The sequence below is a fragment of the Echiichthys vipera genome (assembly GCF_963691815.1).
Source record: "Echiichthys vipera genome assembly, chromosome: 21".
In the NCBI taxonomy this organism is placed as follows: domain Eukaryota; kingdom Metazoa; phylum Chordata; class Actinopteri; order Perciformes; family Trachinidae; genus Echiichthys; species Echiichthys vipera.
This window is the reverse complement of record NC_139846.1, coordinates 18647937-18667433: the sequence shown is the minus strand read 5'-3', so window position 1 is coordinate 18667433 and position 19497 is coordinate 18647937. Positions and strand designations below refer to the sequence as shown.

The window sequence follows — 19497 nt, the reverse complement described above, 5'->3', positions numbered from 1 at the left end:
GAGGGGATGGTATCCTGAAATAGAGTCAGAGTGAGCGCTCGCTCCACTCCGTTGTTAAAGCATCGTTTGTCTCAGGATCGGTCACGTGGCCTCCGGCAAGTTTCCGTGTTTGGGTTTTTTTTGGAGGTGAGCACCGGAGACTGGAGCTGCTCGGTGCCCGCGCCTTAGAGGATGGTGTGCAGTCATGGCTTTTTTAAAGACGCAAGAACGAACCAAAGAAAGGTTTGTGTCGCTTCTCCTCTTGTTAGCGGAGCATTAGTTCAGGTAGGGGAGGTCATTTCGGGGGGCTTCGGTCTCGAGCTCCGCGGTAGGAGCGGTGTGTTTTTCTCCACTGTGGCTGAATCCCGTCATCACGTCAGTCAGGCTGAGCCACTCAGCTAATGAGAGCTCCTGTGTCAGCTGAGGGATGCACTCTTGTTGTTCAAGGCGCTGAATGAATGGCCTGGGTGGGGAGCAGGAGTTTAGTCCCTGGCTGTGTGCGGGTAGTTATATTTATATTTGAACGCAGGGAACCTACCGTGAACCCTGCTTTGACTTCTGTAACCTTCAATAAAATCCTCACGAGGCTATTTCTGACCTGACATCAGCGACAACATCCATGTACAACTGATACAGAGCTGTGCAGCAACCAAAGTGCATTAAGGAACATATAGCGGGTCGTCCTCCATTCGCGAGATTGGCGGTTCGATCCCCACCTCCCCCGGCCCACATGTCGAAGTGTCCTTGGGCAAGACACTGAACCCCGAATTATGTAAATGTGGTGTAAATGATTAGATTAGATGGTATGTAGATGTCCACTGTCATCATTGTGAATGGGTGAATGTGACAAACACTGTGAATGCGCCTTGAGTAGTCAGAAGACTAGAAAGGCCCTATATAAGTACAAGTCGATTTACCATATCGGCCATTGTGAACAAGTGGATAAAGAGGTATTGAATAAGTCTGCAATGATTTCTACATGTTTCAAATGCACCACAACAGCCAGCTTTTCAATGATGTTCCCTCTGGCCCTGATCTAAAGTGAGGCATTAGATTTCATTTGACTCAGGGTTTTACTTTGCCAGCAAGAAGAGCTGAGGATCAACTATTTCAGCTCCAGTGAAGTGCTGTGTTCACACTAGTGTTTATTAGTATTAGTGTACAGGTGTGTCCATGTAAGACACTTTAGATCAGCTTTTGCTTCAGTCACCACAGCTTACAACTAGAGATGCACCGATCCATTTTTTCCGATCCAGTCAGATACCGATACCTGGGCTGAGCGTATCGGCAGATACCCGATATCGATCCGATCCTCCTGTTGAGTGAACGGACCGTATACCTGTCCATGTGCGTGAAGGGATCAGGCTTGACATAAACATTTAGCCTTGTTCAAAAAAAGGTCACAAATTAACACAGATCTAAATGTACTTAATATTATTTATGAACAAATAACAAAGTGTACATTAGAAGCAAAGAGAAATAAATAACACTTCCATATGAATTGCACTGCAAACAGATATTTTAAAATCTATACAAAACCCTAGTGTGGAAATATAGAACGGAAGTGACTAGATCGCTGTAACTGTGGCGCTGTGTTTGATATTAATAAAAAAAGAAATGAATGGATCAATCATCAGATATCCGAATCAGCTAATTAGCCAATATCGGAGCCGATATCCAATCCAGGTATTGCATCTCTCCTTACAACAATGCGGTGATCATATAAACTTCTCCCAATCATTTAAAATCCCGTTGTGTTGCACTCATTCAAATCATTTTTTATGGAGGTAACATGAGGCCGGGGAGGGCTGTGGCACTAAAGGCTGAATGAGTTCTATCATGACACTGTCAAAGAAACTGTATTATTATTCAAACCCTTATTCTCATAATTGTGATCATTCTGACTCGAGGGTCATGCTAACATTACCCCTCGCCACCTTTTGTTTTGAAGATTTGTTGAAACCCAACTCGGGCTGAACAACGCATCAGAAGCTTCCAAAAGCTTTTCAAATCCAACCCTCCACTCAAAAATGTGTGTTTTTCCTATCGTTGCTTCTCTTGGATGTTTGACCACCATTGTGCAGAATGACGTATGGGCTTTTACTTTCATCTGCTGTAGGGGGGAATGTTTAAGACGTGTGTGTGCAAGCCTGGTTTTGTGACGTCCCAACTAGTTTGGAAGCTAAATGGTCCAGTGTGCAACTGTGTGATGTGGAAGATTTAAGCCTCCAGTGCACAGACAATATACTAAGAATTCATTTTTTAAAGAAGTAGGAGACGTCGTGGATTCAGCAGATTTTAAAAATATAATATAAAAAGATTCTGTATTTGAGAATGTGAGTATGTATGCAAGTATGCGAGTGTTTGCATCGATCCTATACCGCTTTTTATATTTTCAATGCACTTGTATCGGTTCGGTTCACGATATTGGCAGATGGTCAAGTTCAGGTATTGGATACCAAAAAAGGATAAAATGTCGGAACATCTCTTAATATGTTTAACAAGGTAATTGGCCTATTTTAAACGCTTTTACACATATGAAACGCTTGTCCAAAACAGGAAAAAACTCAGGAATTAGCCTCCTGAATTAGCTGTTGTTGCTAACAACATATGGATCTAGCCTACTTCCCAGCTAACTAATTAGTCGACTGTTCATCTGCACACACCTGTTTGTTTACATGTCGGTAAACACTAGTGGCATTTCCCAAATCCCTCCCTGAAAGGTGGTGAGTTCAAAGTCAGAATGAGCCAATAGTCAACCTTGGTCTCTAACCCTTGATTAGGATATTTGACACAATATTTAGGGTTTTAGGACTATTTCTAGCCTACAGGCCTGGCACATTTCTTATAATGACGTGTAAGTCTATGAACTGCTTTAGGCTCAGCTCAGTTTACGTTTACTCAGTTTAAGTATTTTTCACGTGAATTCATGTTTTACTATAAAATATGAGTCAGAATGGAGGACATGAAAACGCAAAGTAAGGGTTTCACCATTTAAAGCTGTGATTTGAAGATTTTTCTCCGTATGAGAATAAGACAAATATCTAAAAGAGAATATAAACCATTTCATTACCTATACTGCTACACCACAATGTATGAAGCTACTTAGTTCTGTAATTAACATCTGCTTATAATTCACACACACACACACACACACACACACACACACACACACACACACACACACACACACACACACACACACACACACACACACACATTTTGCTGTGGACTTAGTTTCCATAGTACCATATTAATTATTTTGTAGCTTGTACCTGGGTCTGACCAAAGATGAAGCATGATAAAACCAACAGATTGCCACCATATTTGTTGTTTGGCACATCCAGTCAGCAGCAGTGGAATAACTGAGTCAGTGTCAGCCACACTGTTGCACTTTATGTACCTTTTGGGGTCGGATTTGATGGGAAGAGGCTGCTGTTTGTCCAGTTTAAACAACTTTTAGGATTTCTGGAAGGTGTGGAAGGTGAAAGGCTTAAGATGAGCAGGAAGTCCATGAAGCTTTTTTTGAAAATGTACTCTCAATATTCAATTCAATTTTATTTATAGTGCCAAATCATAACAATATTGAGAAACATTACCTTTAACAATAATTACCTTTACCTTTTTTACTTCCCAGTGTTTTTGGAAAGTATTTTGGCTTCTTGGACTAACTCCGATTCAAATAAGATTAATATATATATATATATATATATATATATATATATACAGCAGAGATACTACACCCCGGCACTGAAAAATAAACAAATCTTCACAGTACACCACTCTAGTGACCTCACCTGAGGCAGTTTTTCAGATTTCCTCCAAATGTTTTTCACATATGCAGTTATACTCCAGAAGACCTGTAAACAGAGTAATGTGTAAAATCTGTAGTTCATAATTTAATATTTCCATGTCTCACTGTGCTCTCTTGTTTTCCCTAGATTTTCTCTCCTGTTGCTGGATTTGGAAGAATATTATTTTGAGCAGCACACTGCGTATCACGTGACAGCCGGTTCAAAAAAGGAGAGGTAATTTAGATCAAAGAGTGAAATCAGTCTCTTCAGTACATGTAACATATGTGACTATATGAACGTGATTTCTCTGTCAGTCTTCAGAATAACTTCACACGTTTCTTTTTGTTTGGACCTTCCCGTCATAATACGTGATAACCCTGATCACCATGTTGTGATGCCAATCCAAACCTCAGTAGTGTGTAAAAACCATTATAAGGTGTAAACCCCAAGATATGCTTGTACAGTAGCACTTTTATTGTATTTATGAGGTGTTTGCGGGTATATTAAGGCAGGTCTTTAAAGCGTGTGGCGGTTGTGTTAGCCTACAAGGAGCAGCTGTTCAAACATCACCTTATCCTGTTTATCCTGTATGAAGGCTTGAGCAAACTCAAAAAAAAAGTCACACGCCTCTCGGGAGAAGATTATTCAGACAATTTCGTTTTATTGTCCTGTCAAAGCGGGCGGGTGTGTCCAATAAGGAGAAGGGACTCACGCTGACATGTGATTATGAACTTGAACGTGTATAATAAGTGTCTTTTGCCTCTTTATTTGGTGTTATTAGTCTAATTCTGCCATAGACGTATGGTTTTATACACAGTTTATGTTCAACAATGTCAGATTAGCCTACAGATCTGCTTTACAGTACAAAACAAACACAACTTCCTTTGCATGTATTGCTCTTGGTATATTAATTCTGTTTCTATGAAGTATTGTTTGAATAAATTACGGTTTAGGAGATTTTTTTTTTCTTTCTTTTTTGACAAACAAGCATTTAATGAGCATTCTTCAACTTTCTTAAAAGAGCTGTTAATCATTTATTGCGGTCTTAGTATAAATGTTGTTAAAGTCAATTAAAGGGGCTCGTGGCTAACAGTGCTAACACGCTAACAAGCTATTTTTCTTTCAGAAAATTCCGAGGCTCGTTCAAGGTCTGTTCCAGATCTGTCATTTTTGATCCAGAGGATCTTACAGAGCCCATTTTAAAGGTTTGTTTTTTTATTTTTATGTAGTTTTATAGTCATGTAGAGTATATTTTTTAACTCTTGCCAACAGATAAAATATAAAGTTGCCACGCATTGGAAATATTAATATGAAAAGCGTCACATAGGAACCATAAAGTTCATATTATCATTCATTAAGGAAAGCTGAAGATATAAGAACTAACAGAATATATGCTGTTTGAAAGAAAGTACAACATTATTTATTCATTAGGGTCATGTTTTTCCTGGATTTTATACTGTGCACTGTGTGTCTGTTTAACACTGGATATAATAACCAGGTCATTGTAAATCATGGTACAAGCTCATTTGTTTCATCTGTTTCTGCAGATTCCTCTTCGAGACTGTAAGAAGATTGAGTTTGTGGAGAGAGACAACAACCCTTTCAATGAGTGAGCATGCTTCCATCTCGAGCTCACTTCACACGCTGATGTTTATTCAGTTTGTCAAACTGGTCCGCTAACTTCAAAATGGCACGCAAATGTTGTGTGAACTCTACTCGATGACCAGTTTTGAAACATCTCCACATAATAAAGGCTACATCTTATCATTTAAAACAACTGCGGTGCTGCTTTTGAGGCGGCGTTACAAGGAAGTTCAGCTCTGAACACATTTGATGTCGAGCAAAATCCCAAAATGCAATGTCTGCGTTTTTATCTTTGGATCTGGTTTTGTTTGAAACTTTCCTTTTAAAAGCCATGTAAGTAAAGAAATGAACCACAGTGATTTTGTTTGTATATGAACTTGTTTGTGTCTTCCTCACAGGCCGAGGCCATCTGCCATCTGTATTTCATGTGTACAGGTGAGTCATTAAAATGTCATGTTTGTGACACATTGGTCTTCAAAGATGCACCCAGCCGCATGACTTGTCACACTGTTGTTTCACTTGTCTTTGACTGACTAGATTTATTACCTTTAATTGTCCCAGTGTATTATTTGTCATGACAGCTTTTCAAAACACAAATACCATTTTCACTTTCATTTCAGGTTATTTACATCAAAGAGAGCAATGTGATCGCACCTTACAGAAATGAAAGGGTGAGTCAACCGATACTCAACAGAGGTTCTCTTTAGTGCTGGGCGGTGTGACCAAAATTTGTGTCATGGTAGTTATTTATTTTCTTTTTTAGGATTGTGGCAGTTCATCGCTGTATTTTCTTATTTTTTTTGCATATTTACAATTCCAGGTTTATAATGGCTTATTGTACTGTCAAGAGAACATGATCTAAAAACATACCCTTCTGCAGTGTAATCTTGTAAATGTACTTTTATCAGTGTCACAAATAGTTGTGTGTCATGGTGTTTTTCCCTGTTAAAGTTGAAGGTTATTAATTGCTGTGTTAAAAGTTATAACGGTTAGTAAGAAGGGTATGCAGATAGTAGGTTCCACTGTCAATACACTCACAGCCAAACAGTAGCGCTTTTCATGTCAACAATGTGCTTCCTATTGGTCTGGTGTTTGCATCGACTTTACTGGGCTCTAAATGTGTCTGTTTGTTTGTAGTATGAAAGTCGTACTTCATTATGTTATAGTATGTTTCTTAAAGGGCTCTAATAAATTGGCTGAAGCCACACAGCAGCATTTAACCCAAAACTAAGTGCAGAAGAATAAAAATTTGCTCATTTACTGACGTGAAACACTAAAACCACTCTCATCACTTTGGCAGGGGACGAAGAAAGTGACTTTTCAGTTAGAGGGTTGGAGTAAAACAGAGGATGTCGTTCAAACATTACATCAGGTACGTAGCTACTCCCAAACAGTAGTATGGGAGGATTTGGAGGTCAATCATTTACTTCCACCACTACCTCAGAGTCATGGGAATTGGGCAGAGTGTGTTTGTTTTAATCAAGGGAGCTGTTAGGCTGTTCTTGACTCTGTTATACAGGAAATATGCTGCATTTGTACTGATATGTGTTGGTGTAATGCTCATTTTGGTTCTGGTGAATGTTGCAGCTCCACAGGGCGTCCTGTCTGGATAAACTTGGAGACCAGACTGCAATGGTGAGTCCGTCAATACTTAAAGTTCAAGCACACAGCTGGCCTCTAAAGCCTGAAAGGGAAAATGATGAAAATCAAAAGCATGAATGATCTATTGTACTTCTTGTTCTTTATTCCACAAAATCTTCTTTTCTTCAGTGCATGGCTATGAACTAATGCAGTGCCCGTTCAAAGCCGATTGCTTGGCCTGTGGGTTTGCTGCTGCTAGCTTACTCGAGAATCGCTCATCGTAACTTCACACTCAACAATGCGCTTCCTTAGGTCCAGAGCAATACACCTGCCATGACATAGTTAAATCCACTAGCAATGCTAGAGTATCGACATCATCTGCTAACAGCAAGCTATTTGGGAACAAAAGTTACATCACTGATGCTTGAAATATTTGCTCAATGTAACAGCTCGGATCTGGAGAGTGAGCTGTACCAAGCATGGTGTTTGGAAGTGGTACAGTTAAACCTGGGGAAGACTTAATCCATATTAATCTTCTGTCACATTGTAATTAAAGTGTTCTGAGACAAAACAAGACCTCTGCACCTCCTCTTGGCTCTGCATTTGGCATTGGAAAATCTAGCCCATGTTTGAGACTCTGGCTAATTGCAGGTCATTTAAAAGAGAGAGTACTCCCTTTTTTAATTTATTTTCTTTTTACCTACTATAGCTTTTAAAGAGTCCCCTCTACATACACTACACAATGTGTACGTAATGCACTACTAATTAATATGTCCCGTAGATCCCAAGAACTCACACTCGACACGGCACTTCCTTGGGTTCAGTACACTCACCAAGTGTGAAGTAGATAGACAGAGACTCGTTACATTCTAGTTAGATTATTTGTTGGTGACCATCATGTAATCATCTGTGATTAAATATACATTTCTTGTGTATTTCTAGGTTGCAGCCAATTTACAGTCTCGACTGGCGAGGTCATCTTTTGACAAAAACTGGTATGTTGACTTCAGCACTTTCATTCACATTTCACTGTGAAATAATGCTGACTGAACGCGAAAGGTATTAATCATTTGTGTCGGAGCATGCAGCTGGATAAGACAATGTTTGTAATCTGATGTGTAGCTTTCAGAGTGTTGCTGAGAAGCCCCACATGGAGTGTGCAGTGGAGATGGTCATGCCTCTGGTGTCAAATCCAGGCCACGTCTGCATAACAGATGAAAGCCTCTACTTCCAGCCTCTAAATGGATATCCGGTGAGCCGCCACATCTGAGTGGACACGCGGAGTTCCGTTATTGAGCTGAGGTAATAATATCATGATTTTACGGCTTGTCATTACAGGAACAGGTGATTCAAATCAAACTCCACAGAGTCAGAAGAATCTACAAAAGACGGCATGGACTCAGACCTCTGGTAAGTAAGTAAGTGAATAAATAATAATGTGGTCAATGAGACTCATCATTTCAAATACCCATGTTTGTGTGCATGTCTCTCCTCACTCAGGGTCTTGAGGTGTTTTGTACGGAGAATGATTTTTGCTCCGACATCTACCTGAAGTTTTACAACACGGCTGACAGAGATGAAATCTACTACTACATTGCCACTTTCTTGGGTGAGAAAACTCAAAGCCAGTAGGGAATCTGATTAGAGTTTCTTGAGTTCCTAAACAATCTTATGTCTTAAAAACCAGAAGATCAACCGTATCAAAGATGAAATCTTATGGATGTAGGTTCATTTCTCAGTTTGCAGTTTTTCAGTGACAGAATCTGTCTTTCAATTCAACCCTATTCTCCAACATGATGCAAATATTCAATGACATAGCCCGGCTTTCAGAGGAGGATTTACACTCCCTTGATGCCCTAAATGAGTGTCAGCATTGATCCAAAAGTATTGGCATTCACGCTTTGAAACGAATATTGGTGAAACTTCCTCAGAGAACCACATGATGGAGCACACAGCAGAGAGTTACATGCTGCAGTGGCAGCGCGGCCATCTGAGCAACTACCAGTATCTTCTTCACCTCAACAACCTGGCTGACCGCAGCTGCAACGACCTCTCCCAGTATCCCATCTTCCCCTGGGTCATCGCCGACTACACCAGCGCGCAGTTGGGTGGGTCGACGGAAAAGTAATACACACAGATTATGTTGCTTCTGGAATGCAATTACTGAACATCCAGTTGTTCTTGTCACTGATATTGATATTGGGCTGTAATCGGCCATTTGAAACATGCACAGGTAGCTCATTTTCTGGACTTCTCCCTCTTTTTCCCAGATATGACCAACGCTGCCACATTCAGGGACCTGAGCAAACCTGTGGGAGCCCTAAACAAAGAGCGACTAGACCGACTGCTGGTGAGACTCTGCCGCATCTGTGTTTTCTTTGAGATGGTTTTTTTTTACTGTGACTGTGGGCCTCCCCTCAGGCAAAGCTGGGGAAAACGCCCCTAAGATTGATGTTTGATGTAACAGAAGATGATAATATAAATGTTTAAAAAGGTCTCTCCTAAAAAAATCTATTAGCTTCTGACTGAAAAACAGTAAAATTCCCCCAAACTACTGTATCTCAGAATTATCTCCTTAACCAAAACACAGTTAGACTATTCTATGTTCTCTTCCTTTGATAACCAATGTGATCATTTTCACTTCCCTTCACTGGGCCTCTCATGAAACTGTTTGGAGCCACCTGGGGAGGCCCGCCTCACACTTTGAAAAACTCTGTGAGCGTTTGCTACATAATGTTTCTGAAGTGTGAGTGTCAGTAAACATGTTGTCGTCATGTTCACAGGCTCGCTACAGAGGCATGCCCGAACCTCGCTTCATGTACGGCAGTCACTACTCCTCTCCAGGCTACGTCCTCTTCTACCTGGTCAGAGTCGGTAGGTCACACACCTAATCTTGAGGTGTGCTTCCATTACAAATGTATGGAAGCACAGTGCACACAACTCAGTTTGTTTATTCACGGACCACCACTGCGCAACCACAATGTCTGTTTTTTGTCTGCATGCTTGTCTGTACCCTAAGAATACTGTGATTCTTGTGGAGGCTTCTTAGATGCGAATCCTGTCCCTTCATTAATTAGCGCTCATATGTAAACACAAATTCTTCTTTGTACATTCAAAACTCGCATGGCGTCGCCTGTAGACAAATCATGGAGACCAAAACGAAATAACAAACAACGATAAATGAAAATAATATATCAAATCATTTTATCTTGGTTTCCTTTTTTAATCTCTACGGAGCACCGTTCACAACAACTGTTAACATGTTACACAGCACACTAAAGCAACCTAAAGCCTAATCACACAAACAGATGGTGAGGTCATTTTTATTGCAAATGTATTCTGGCTCTTGTTGATCTTATGTAGTTGCCATCTCTGCTTCTGCTGAAAAATGAAGCTAATATTATGTGAATGCTTTCTCTTCTCCCCTGCAGCCCCAGAGCACATGCTGTGTGTCCAGAATGGCCGCTATGACCATGCAGATCGCATGTTTAATAGGTACATGAAACCATGAAAATGTAAAAGATGGGTAGTTTTTATATTTAATCTGTGAATATTTAAGTTATTGCATGAATTACTTTGTATTTAAATTTAGTGTTTTGAACTTTTGAACTTGCATGATGGTATTTATGATGTATGTATTCTTACAGCATAGGTGACACATGGAAAAACTGCTTGGACGGGGCAACTGACTTCAAAGAGGTAAAAAATGACTCTACTCTATATTATGCCAGTGAAACACTACTGCCACATTCACCAAATATCTCCCAACATGTAATAATAGGTGTAAATCACCAATTTATCCATGCTTGTCATTTTCATTATTTGCTTTTTAACAGCTCTGCAGAACCGAAACCAATCACAACCATATATCTCATGTAGGGCTTGTTGAATGACTTGAATGTAGTTGCTAATGTGTCCAGTGCAACTTATCAGGCTCACGAAACTCTGATCAAACAGTCAAACAAGACGACTCTGATTAAATATGAATCAAGATTCTGTATTGCCTGTTTCTCACCTCCAATGTTTTCAGAAAAGCATTTTAGTTTATCTGTAATTTGAGGAAGTTGGGGATCATGCTACAATTTTTTCTCCTGCTTCAAAACGGACCAAGCACCTCCCCAGACGTCGCTCAGCGCTATGTCGTTTAATTGCTGTGATTGGTTGTAGGTCTATCTAATGTCGTCCATAAGCTTTTCGCTCTGCACTGTTGATAGTACCCCTTGGAAATCAAAAATGACCCGAGTGGGTCCAGACTATTATGCGTTTGCAAATTAGTCTTGTGATGCCAGGCCAGTGCTTCATTGGTACAGCTCACGATGACTGTGAAATAAGCATGTTTTAAAGTGTCTACTGTTTCTTCTGTAAGAGGCAGACTTGGTGGCTAACAAGTTCAGACAAGAAAGATAAAGGGTGGTAAAAGCAGAAAATACTCCAACCATAACTGGGAATTACGGAGTAGTCTGAAACAAGCAATTCAGTCATTGATGAAGTGAACATCTTGCTTGTGCAGGACTCTTTATCATACATACTGTGTCTCTCTGGCAAAGCAGCATTTAGAGTGTCTGGATTAGTTTGTGTAGAAGAATGTGTTTAATGACTTGTCTTCTTTATATAAATATCTTTCCTGTGATGCAGTTGATTCCAGAGTTTTATGGGAATGACTGCAGCTTCCTGGAAAATAAACTGAGTCTTGGTTTGGGCAGAAGACAGAACGGGAGCTTAGTCGGTGATGTCGCTCTCCCACCGTGGGCCTCAGGTGACGTAATTCCATCTCATCCTGGTATGCATGTAAGCTCTTTGGGACCCAGGTGTCATATCCTCCAACGATGACATGCAGCAGACAACATCATGTCATACACTTGTCACGGGGCTGTTTTAACAGTGTTACTATTACTTTGAGTCTGCATGCTGCTTTACATTTACTTTGTCCCGTTTCTCATGATTCCAGATACCAGTGATTTTCTCCAAAAGCACAAGACAGCACTTGAGAGTCAGTATGTGTCAGAGCACCTTCATGAGTGGATTGACCTGGTGTTTGGCTTTAAACAGAGAGGCAGTGAAGCTGTCGCAGCCCATAATGGTAAAATATCCAGCAGCTGTTCTTCAGCATCACAACCACAAAAACTGGCCAAAGACTCATATGTATCTCACTGTGTTTCAGTTTTTCACCCACTGACCTATGAAGGAGGCATCGACTGCGATAGGTATGAAGAAAATGTACTAATAAGGGATCACTAACGATATGTAACATGTCTTTGTGGAACTAACTTTCCATTTCTCTGAGAAGTATCGAGGACCCAGACCAGAGAATCGCCATGCTGACGCAGATCCTGGAGTTCGGACAGACGCCCACACAGCTGTTCACCACCCCTCACCCTCAGAGGATCACACCGAGGTTTCACAACATAACTCGAAGCCCCAGCAGCAACTCACCAGTCAGTGAATTGTCTCCAGGTAGAAACACACACTCACAGTTAAAAAGATTAAAAACAACTGATGAAATTTAAGGACATGTTATAATGTTAGGAAACTGCACAGTCATGCTGACCAAAGCACTGGCTTTGTGCAGTTTGGGAGGCAATTTGTTTTTCAGTGAATCATCCCTGTAAGTCACGTGATGCTCTTATTCAGAAGGTGTGGGTGTATGTGTGTGTGTGTGTGTATACACTGGAGATCAAAATTGGAGAACTTATTATAAATACTTGATTTATTCTGAAATACTGTTATTTTTTATTAATATATTTTGGCTATACCTCTGCTGTACTAGCATATTTTTTTAAATAACCACTTTAACAAAAACCTTTATTTTGTGAAAAACACAGTGAGCAAAATCAGAGCACAGTAACCACTGTGTCAGAAGAGAAGATTTAAACAATGTTTTCTCAGGGCTATAGGATTAAAAAATGAACAGGAAGTGTAAAGGCCACAGCTTTGAATGACTTCAGCACATCTGCGCCCACAGCACATCCCTAGTTTCTCACACTGCTCTGGTTTGATCTTGGTCCGTTCTTCTTCAGTCTCTTTCACAGTTTGGTAACTGTAGTGGGTTTCTTAACCTTTGTTGCCAAGGGTTTTCCAGAGATTTTTGAACCCTATAGCCCTAAGAAAACATTGTTTAAATCTTCTCTTCTGACACAATGGTTCCTGTTCCTAATAACATACATAACATAATATAACATAATATGTATCAAAGTGTGTCCAGAGGGAGGGTGGTCGTTTTGTTAGCGGGCCAAGATCATTTCTCACTGTCATTGATAATGTAATAATCTAATAATAATTTAATTGTATTTATATGTAAAAATAAATGATAAAATCTCCATATGTCCCTACTACAGTTCTCCCTGTTCTTTTTTCTTTTTGCAGCCTCTCAGAGTGAGGACTCGTCCTTTGAAGACCTGACTGAAGAGAGCAGGAAGTTAGCCTGGGCAAACATGGGAAATCTGAAACCCATCTCCAGCCACAAGATCCATAAAGAGTAAGCCAGCTACAGTAATGACAAAGTGCAAATATAATTGCGTTGCTTGTCCACATATAACTGAAATTAAAGCTCTGGTTCAAATATAAGGGAAGTGAATGCAAAGCTAGAAGGCAGCAGCAGGCAGCTGCGGAAAAGAAACCAGTTGAAATGTATTGAGGACACTTAACAACTGAAGACAGGTGGCTGCTGTAAAACTACTTCCTCTGGTTTATAAAAATGAAAAATGTTCTTTTTTATATATATAAGTCCCCATGCAACTGTATGTTGCTCAAGTGTGACTGCTAAAGTTACCTAAGTACATCCATGTTTCTTGTTGATATTTCTTTATTTTTTGTGTAACTGTGTGTTTCTGTTGAATGTGCAGGGCTGTTACGGGCATCGCTGTGACTCGAGATGGAGCCGCTATTTTCTCCACATCACAAGGTCTGGAAAATACCTTTACATCTTAAGTCAGAGACAGATATCAATTATTGTAGAGGTGCAAGAAAGGATCAAAGGACAGGCACTGAGAATCTGCAGTATACTGTAGTGTTACCTGAGATATTCTGATCCATTATGGCCATTATGAGTTCTCCTCACACCAATAACCCTGGTTGTGTAACTTTAGACAGAAAAAACACAGAGCAGTGTGTGTTTAGTCTCTTCATAGTCAGGCATAGACATTGTGTGATGTGATTTTTACATGTGCTCAACAGTATGGTCACTTCTGCCTCTAGTGGTTCCTCTAGTACTATAATGGTGCAAAGTGACGTCATCGCAGTAAGATCACTCATGCATTCTACAGTCAGTTGTTTTGCCTATGGACGCAGTTCTGATCCGCAGAAACAAGTCCACTAAATTTCACATCAGCTCTGGCAAAATTAGCTTTCTGTTGAAATCAGTATTCTGTCTAGAACTAAGACAAAAAAAAAATCACTTTTAAGTTACTTTTAAGTAACAGTATAATAAGCGGGATAAAATACAGTAATACAGCTAGCTGTTTATTATTGTGTAAATTATTTGTTTAATCATGAGGAAATGTTTTCTGTTTTTGTCTTTGTAATATAAAGAAAGAGAAAAAATAATAAGTAATAGCACAACACTAACAGTTTCAATTGGTCAGACATCAGAATGCAATGAGGTTTACAATGAACAACAATAAAGGACAAACAGATTGCAGACTGGTTCAAAGGGCACTGGTTCCAGTTTAGTTTAAGCTGAAACGATCGCTGTTCCTTCACTGTAGTGTTGTTTGCTCATTACTGTATCACTCAGCTGCGTCACTCTTAATTCCAGACTCAACACTTAAAATGTTTTCCAAAGAGTTGAAGGATTTCCAGAGAAGCATGTCCTTCTCCAACATGGTAGGTGGCTGTATTTACGTTCCACTTCACCATCTCTCTAATCTAATTTAAACTCCCTCTAAACAAAAAGTGCTCTGCTCTTTTTCAGGCACTATCATCATGTTTGATGCTGGCAGAAGGGAAAACCGTGGTGTGTTCTTCCTGGGACAACAATGTGTACGTATAGTATATATGGACATGTGATTTTCAAAATGATCTTTATTACTTCATGCTGATCGACATGATTCTCTTCCCCTAGTTATTTCTACTCCATCCCGTACGGCCGGCGGCAGGACACACTGATGGGGCATGATGATGCTGTCAGTGAGATGTGCTGGTTTGATGACCGGCTCTACACGGCGTCCTGGGATTCCACTGTCAAGGTAAAAACCAATGCTATTCAGTTATTCTTTAGCCATGTATTTCTCAGACATTATGTCATTTGGACGAGTTGAGGCTCTGTGAAAAATGATAACGTCATTGCTGCGGACAGATGAGGTATGTTGGTGTCTGATTGAGGTGAGAGTTGCAGATGATGTTGTTTATTTCACAGGTGTGGCAGTGCGCTTCTGACAACCTGTCCAGTCACAAGAGATCACAGTTTGAGTTACTGGCTGAGTTGGAACATGATGCTGGGGTGAGTCAGGAGACCAAGTCTGTGTTTAAAGGTCCCATATTATGCTCCTCTTCAGGTTCATATTTGTATTTTGGGTTTCTAGCAGAGCATGTAACATGCTTTAATGCTCAAAAAGCAGAATATTTCACCTATAATACTATACCTGTATTCATCCTCTGTCTGAAATGCTCTTACCGCCTGTCTCTTTAAGACTCCCTCCTGAAATAGCCCACTCTGCTCTGATTGGTCAGTCTTTCCAGGTCTTCTGCATCTGCACTCTCAACGTCTCTCCACTGTCCTTGCAGCCTGTATTCACAACACCTGCTTTATAACAAAAAAATACATTAAAATCTCACTTTTTACAATATAGGACCTTGAAAGAATGTGCAGTTTTTAATTTAATCGACGTCATTCATGCAGATGAAATGGAATCTGGGTTGGTCTGAGTCCAGGCCCGCAGGGTGCCTGTTTGGATTCTATGACTTGTCATAAATGAAAAACTAAAAGTGTCTTTATAGTCATGGTGCCAAATGTTTATTTTATTAACTGATACACTTTTTAAAGGGTTTTTTAAAAAAAAAAAGCATTACCTTCAACACTGAAAAGTAGTAGCAGCACTCAAAACATACAAACTTGTTTTTGTCCTCTAACATCATCTCTCTTCAACTCATGTACAGGTGAACACCATTGGTCTGAATCCAGCGGGGACTCTGCTGGTGTCCGGCTCTAAAGATGGGACCGTCACCATCTGGGACACCAGCATCTATGGAACACTGCAGCAAATCCACTGCCACACTGGAACCATCCACCACATGGCCTTTAGTCCGGGTATGTGTCAAAGCAGCCAGTATGACACTTTTAGTACTGGTCAGTGTTTAGGGGCACTGAAAAACTAGAATCCAACCTTATGTGCAACTGTTATAGGTGTAATCTAGGGTACACCATCTGCCCTTAAAAACACTAAAGGTGAGGGGCTTCTTGATTGGTTTATCACTGCCTTAGTCTTAGAGACTGCCCTTTAGGTGGTGCAGTATGCGTTCTGCTGACAAGGGACTCAAGTACACTTTATATGAAGGCAAATCAAGTAACTAACGGGATTTAACAGCATAAGTGCATGGATGTGGCATTACAGGTGTCTGCCTGGAGAGAGTACTAGGGGGCGGGGGCTGCCACACTGAAGGCTCTGAGCCCGAAAGTCTTCAGGTTGTTGTGGGGAGTGGTAAGCAGGCCTGTCTCTTAGGACTGGAGGTTCCAGGGTGGGATGTTTTTGCACCCTACAAACTAACTTTGACACACTGCCTTGAAGGGGCTGACAACTGCTTTATTTTTGGTGCTGTGTGAGTCATCGAGATCTACTGCAAAAGGGAGGCCAGCATTACAGAAGTAGGGATTTTCTGGCTGTATTCCAAAGTGGAGGCTGCAGTCTTGCTAGAACAGAGTCACGTTCAATAGAGATGAGTCTAGAGTGTTGCCTAACGTTTGTGAGCGTGTTAGTTTGGAACGATTCCGCTTCTGTTTGCTGGGCTGACCCTAAAAAAAGAGTAAACACAAACATAAATAGGGTCATTTGTTTGTTATACGGTTGGGAAATGCACTAATTGAATCAATGTTCAATGTGGTCACAGGAGAGACAGAAGCCTTCGCTTTCTGCTGCAGAAAGAATGAATGCTCCAACTCTTATAGTTTTTATTTTAGATGGTTTTAAACATGATCATCTAAACAGGAACCACCTGCGGCCGCTCCGTTTTCAAAGGGTTAAGCTTAACGATTTTGTTTTGCATTTCATGATGAATCTATAAAATCTACAAAAAGCAATACTGATTACAATAACTCCACTTACATTGTGCACTATTTGCGCCATTTTAACTCATAGACTTTATGTCTTGGTGATCTGTATTATATAACTAAAATATAGCGAATATGACCGGTATACAGTACTGTATGCCAGCCTTTTTCTCCGTGTAAATTAACTCACCATGAAAATGAGCAGTGGCCCTGAAAGTGTATTTTAAAGATCCGAGTAAGCAAATGAATAGACGTATCCTGTTCTGAAAGAGCAAAGATTGCCTCTGATACATCCCAAAGTCACCTTCCAACCATGGCTCAAGGAACAACTCTGACTGTTACATCCTCAGACAGCCGACACGTCCTCAGTGTGGGTGCCGACTCCTGTATGAAGGTTACTGACGTCCAGACGGGAATGGTGATCTCATCTGTGAAAGCTGAACAGGAGCAGAGGTAAGATCACACCATCTGTACAACAGGAAAGGCAGATGTTGCCCAAAGCTCAAAGTCACTGCATCCAATGCTCCTTAGAAAGCCAAAGAGTCACATAATTGAGAATTTATGTTGTTAATCTTTTTGAATCATTTTCAAATTGAGTTTCTTTGCCCTACTCTGTACATTTAAATGTCTAGCACTGTACTGGAATTGGTATGTAAAATAGTTTCTACCTCGCTGACTGATGCAAGTGTTTGACATCTGTGGGTCCAGGTGTTTCTGCTGGGACGGAAACTCGGTGCTGTGTGGGGGACAGTCCGGTGACCTCCTGCTGTGGGACCTGCTCAGCAACACAGTCACTCAGAGGATCCCTGCACACTCAGGTACACCTCACCTCCCCACATTCAACAACTCACCTGGTTAAACAATGAATTAGTTTTGCTTCTTATGTTGAGTAACAAGAGCTTTTTAAGTGTAGCCTACCTCGGAACAAATGTCTCTTGGCCCTAATACTACATGTCAATTTTAAATAAAGATCCTTGCAATATGACAAAGTCCAAAAAGCATGCACTTGACATTTTTGTTCTTACAGAAATGAATAGATTATTATGATGCAAAATATGTTCATTGTGAAAATGGTGTGGTTGCACAGGTGCCGTCACAGCCATGTGGATGAGTGAGCTGTGCTCCACAGTGATCACAGGCGGAGAGGACCGACAGATGATCCTCTGGAAGCTCCAGAGTTAAAGGACTGTTTCTGCACAACCCATCTGCTGGGCAGATAAAGACTTCCAGTGCAATATACTGGACAATACCAGCCAAGTATCGCACACTAACTGACTTTGAACAGAGACTCAGTGAACAGTTGTGAGGGGCTGAAAACGTACTGTAACTACACAGTATCGGAGCAGTTCAAGGGAGATGACGACTTCTCTCTCTCTCTCTCAACTGTTCTCAGTCTAAAACCAAACGAAAGGTCACATACAGTCATGTTACTTCTTAGCTATCTGCATATTGAGAGAAAATGTCCAATTGCAGTTTTGTGCATGAGAGCAGGGAACAGTGTACACGCCTTATTTTACTTCTGCTTTCAGCTTATCCTGTTGGTGTGGATTTTTTTTTCCAAATGTATTATTTGTTTTGTGTCATGTTTAGCTTTTTTTTTTTTTTTTTTTAAATTAGCAATCATGTTTCTATAGCTTTATGTGCATTTTATTCTGTGAAGTGGACTTAAAATGTCTGTCAGTCGCTTCAGGCTGCTCAGGTGTTGTCATTATCCGAATAACACCGATCTCTAAAAGTTTCCTGTCTGCTGTTTGTTACCATCACTTGGGCCTCAGAGGTTTCTAGAAAGCTTAGTTGCTCAGCTGGAACCAGTTTTAACAACGGTACAAAAGTATTATCTTGTCCACAAAAACATCTAAAAAGCAGAGACCATTTTCCTGATGTTACAGGCTCAGTACGATTCAAACACATTAAGTTCATCATCAGTGCATCAGGTTTTACTTTGTAGTACTGTGAACAGGAGAAGTCATTTCTTTAATGTGCTTTCCACAGATTATCTGTCAGTTGAACAGTGCGAGCCAGGATTGTTGTCATTTTCCTGTAATTTTCTTTTTACATTAAATATCAAACCGATGGTGCTCTTTACCTGTCCAGCCATGGGAGCCATAGCTGTTCATACTAACTTTCCAGTTCTTCTGATCTCAAACTCATTACAGACTAAATAACTACAGAGGAGACACCATCCTGAGGAATGTAAGAGCTCATATTGGATTAATAAAACAGAGGACACATTTTGTAGTAAACATTTAAACTTTATTTTATATGAAAAAGGATGCACAATATACAAACTTTAAACCTAAACGTTAACCTTCAGATTTGGCTGCTGACACTGATCAGGTTAAATGTAACTATTAAGTG

At 40.4% G+C, this 19497-nt stretch overlaps 1 protein-coding gene across 2 annotated transcripts; it reads left to right on the top strand.

The window, feature by feature from the left end:
- Positions 1-107: 107 nt before the first annotated feature.
- Positions 108-19482, top strand: nsmaf (neutral sphingomyelinase (N-SMase) activation associated factor). 2 transcript variants are annotated; one of them, XM_083936455.1, is made up of 31 exons: positions 108-222; positions 3921-4007; positions 4900-4978; positions 5321-5382; positions 5756-5792; positions 5978-6028; positions 6658-6729; positions 6945-6992; positions 7881-7933; positions 8061-8190; positions 8277-8348; positions 8439-8547; positions 8870-9046; positions 9209-9288; positions 9722-9812; positions 10370-10433; positions 10586-10637; positions 11574-11694; positions 11887-12018; positions 12100-12142; positions 12226-12392; positions 13302-13413; positions 13781-13839; positions 14692-14759; positions 14848-14915; positions 14998-15121; positions 15292-15375; positions 16032-16182; positions 17490-17592; positions 17848-17957; positions 18227-19482. In XM_083936455.1, the coding sequence occupies exons 1-31, from the start codon at positions 185-187 to the stop codon at positions 18319-18321; spliced, it is 2739 nt and encodes a 912-aa protein (XP_083792581.1). In that variant the 5' UTR covers positions 108-184; the 3' UTR covers positions 18322-19482. The 2 variants fall into 2 exon arrangements, with proteins under 2 accessions (XP_083792581.1, XP_083792580.1); XM_083936454.1 differs by having other exon boundaries at positions 11887-12142.
- The last annotated feature ends 15 nt before the right edge of the window (positions 19483-19497 follow it).

Coding starts and splice junctions, on each gene's coding strand:
- nsmaf (XM_083936454.1), top strand. CDS start 185: ATGGCTTTTTTAAAGACGCAAGAACGAACCAAAGAAAG. Junction 6,029..6,657: donor CACCTTACAGAAATGAAAGG/GTGAGTCAACCG, acceptor TCACTTTGGCAG/GGGACGAAGAAAGTGACTTT. Junction 9,289..9,721: donor AGCGACTAGACCGACTGCTG/GTGAGACTCTGC, acceptor TCATGTTCACAG/GCTCGCTACAGAGGCATGCC.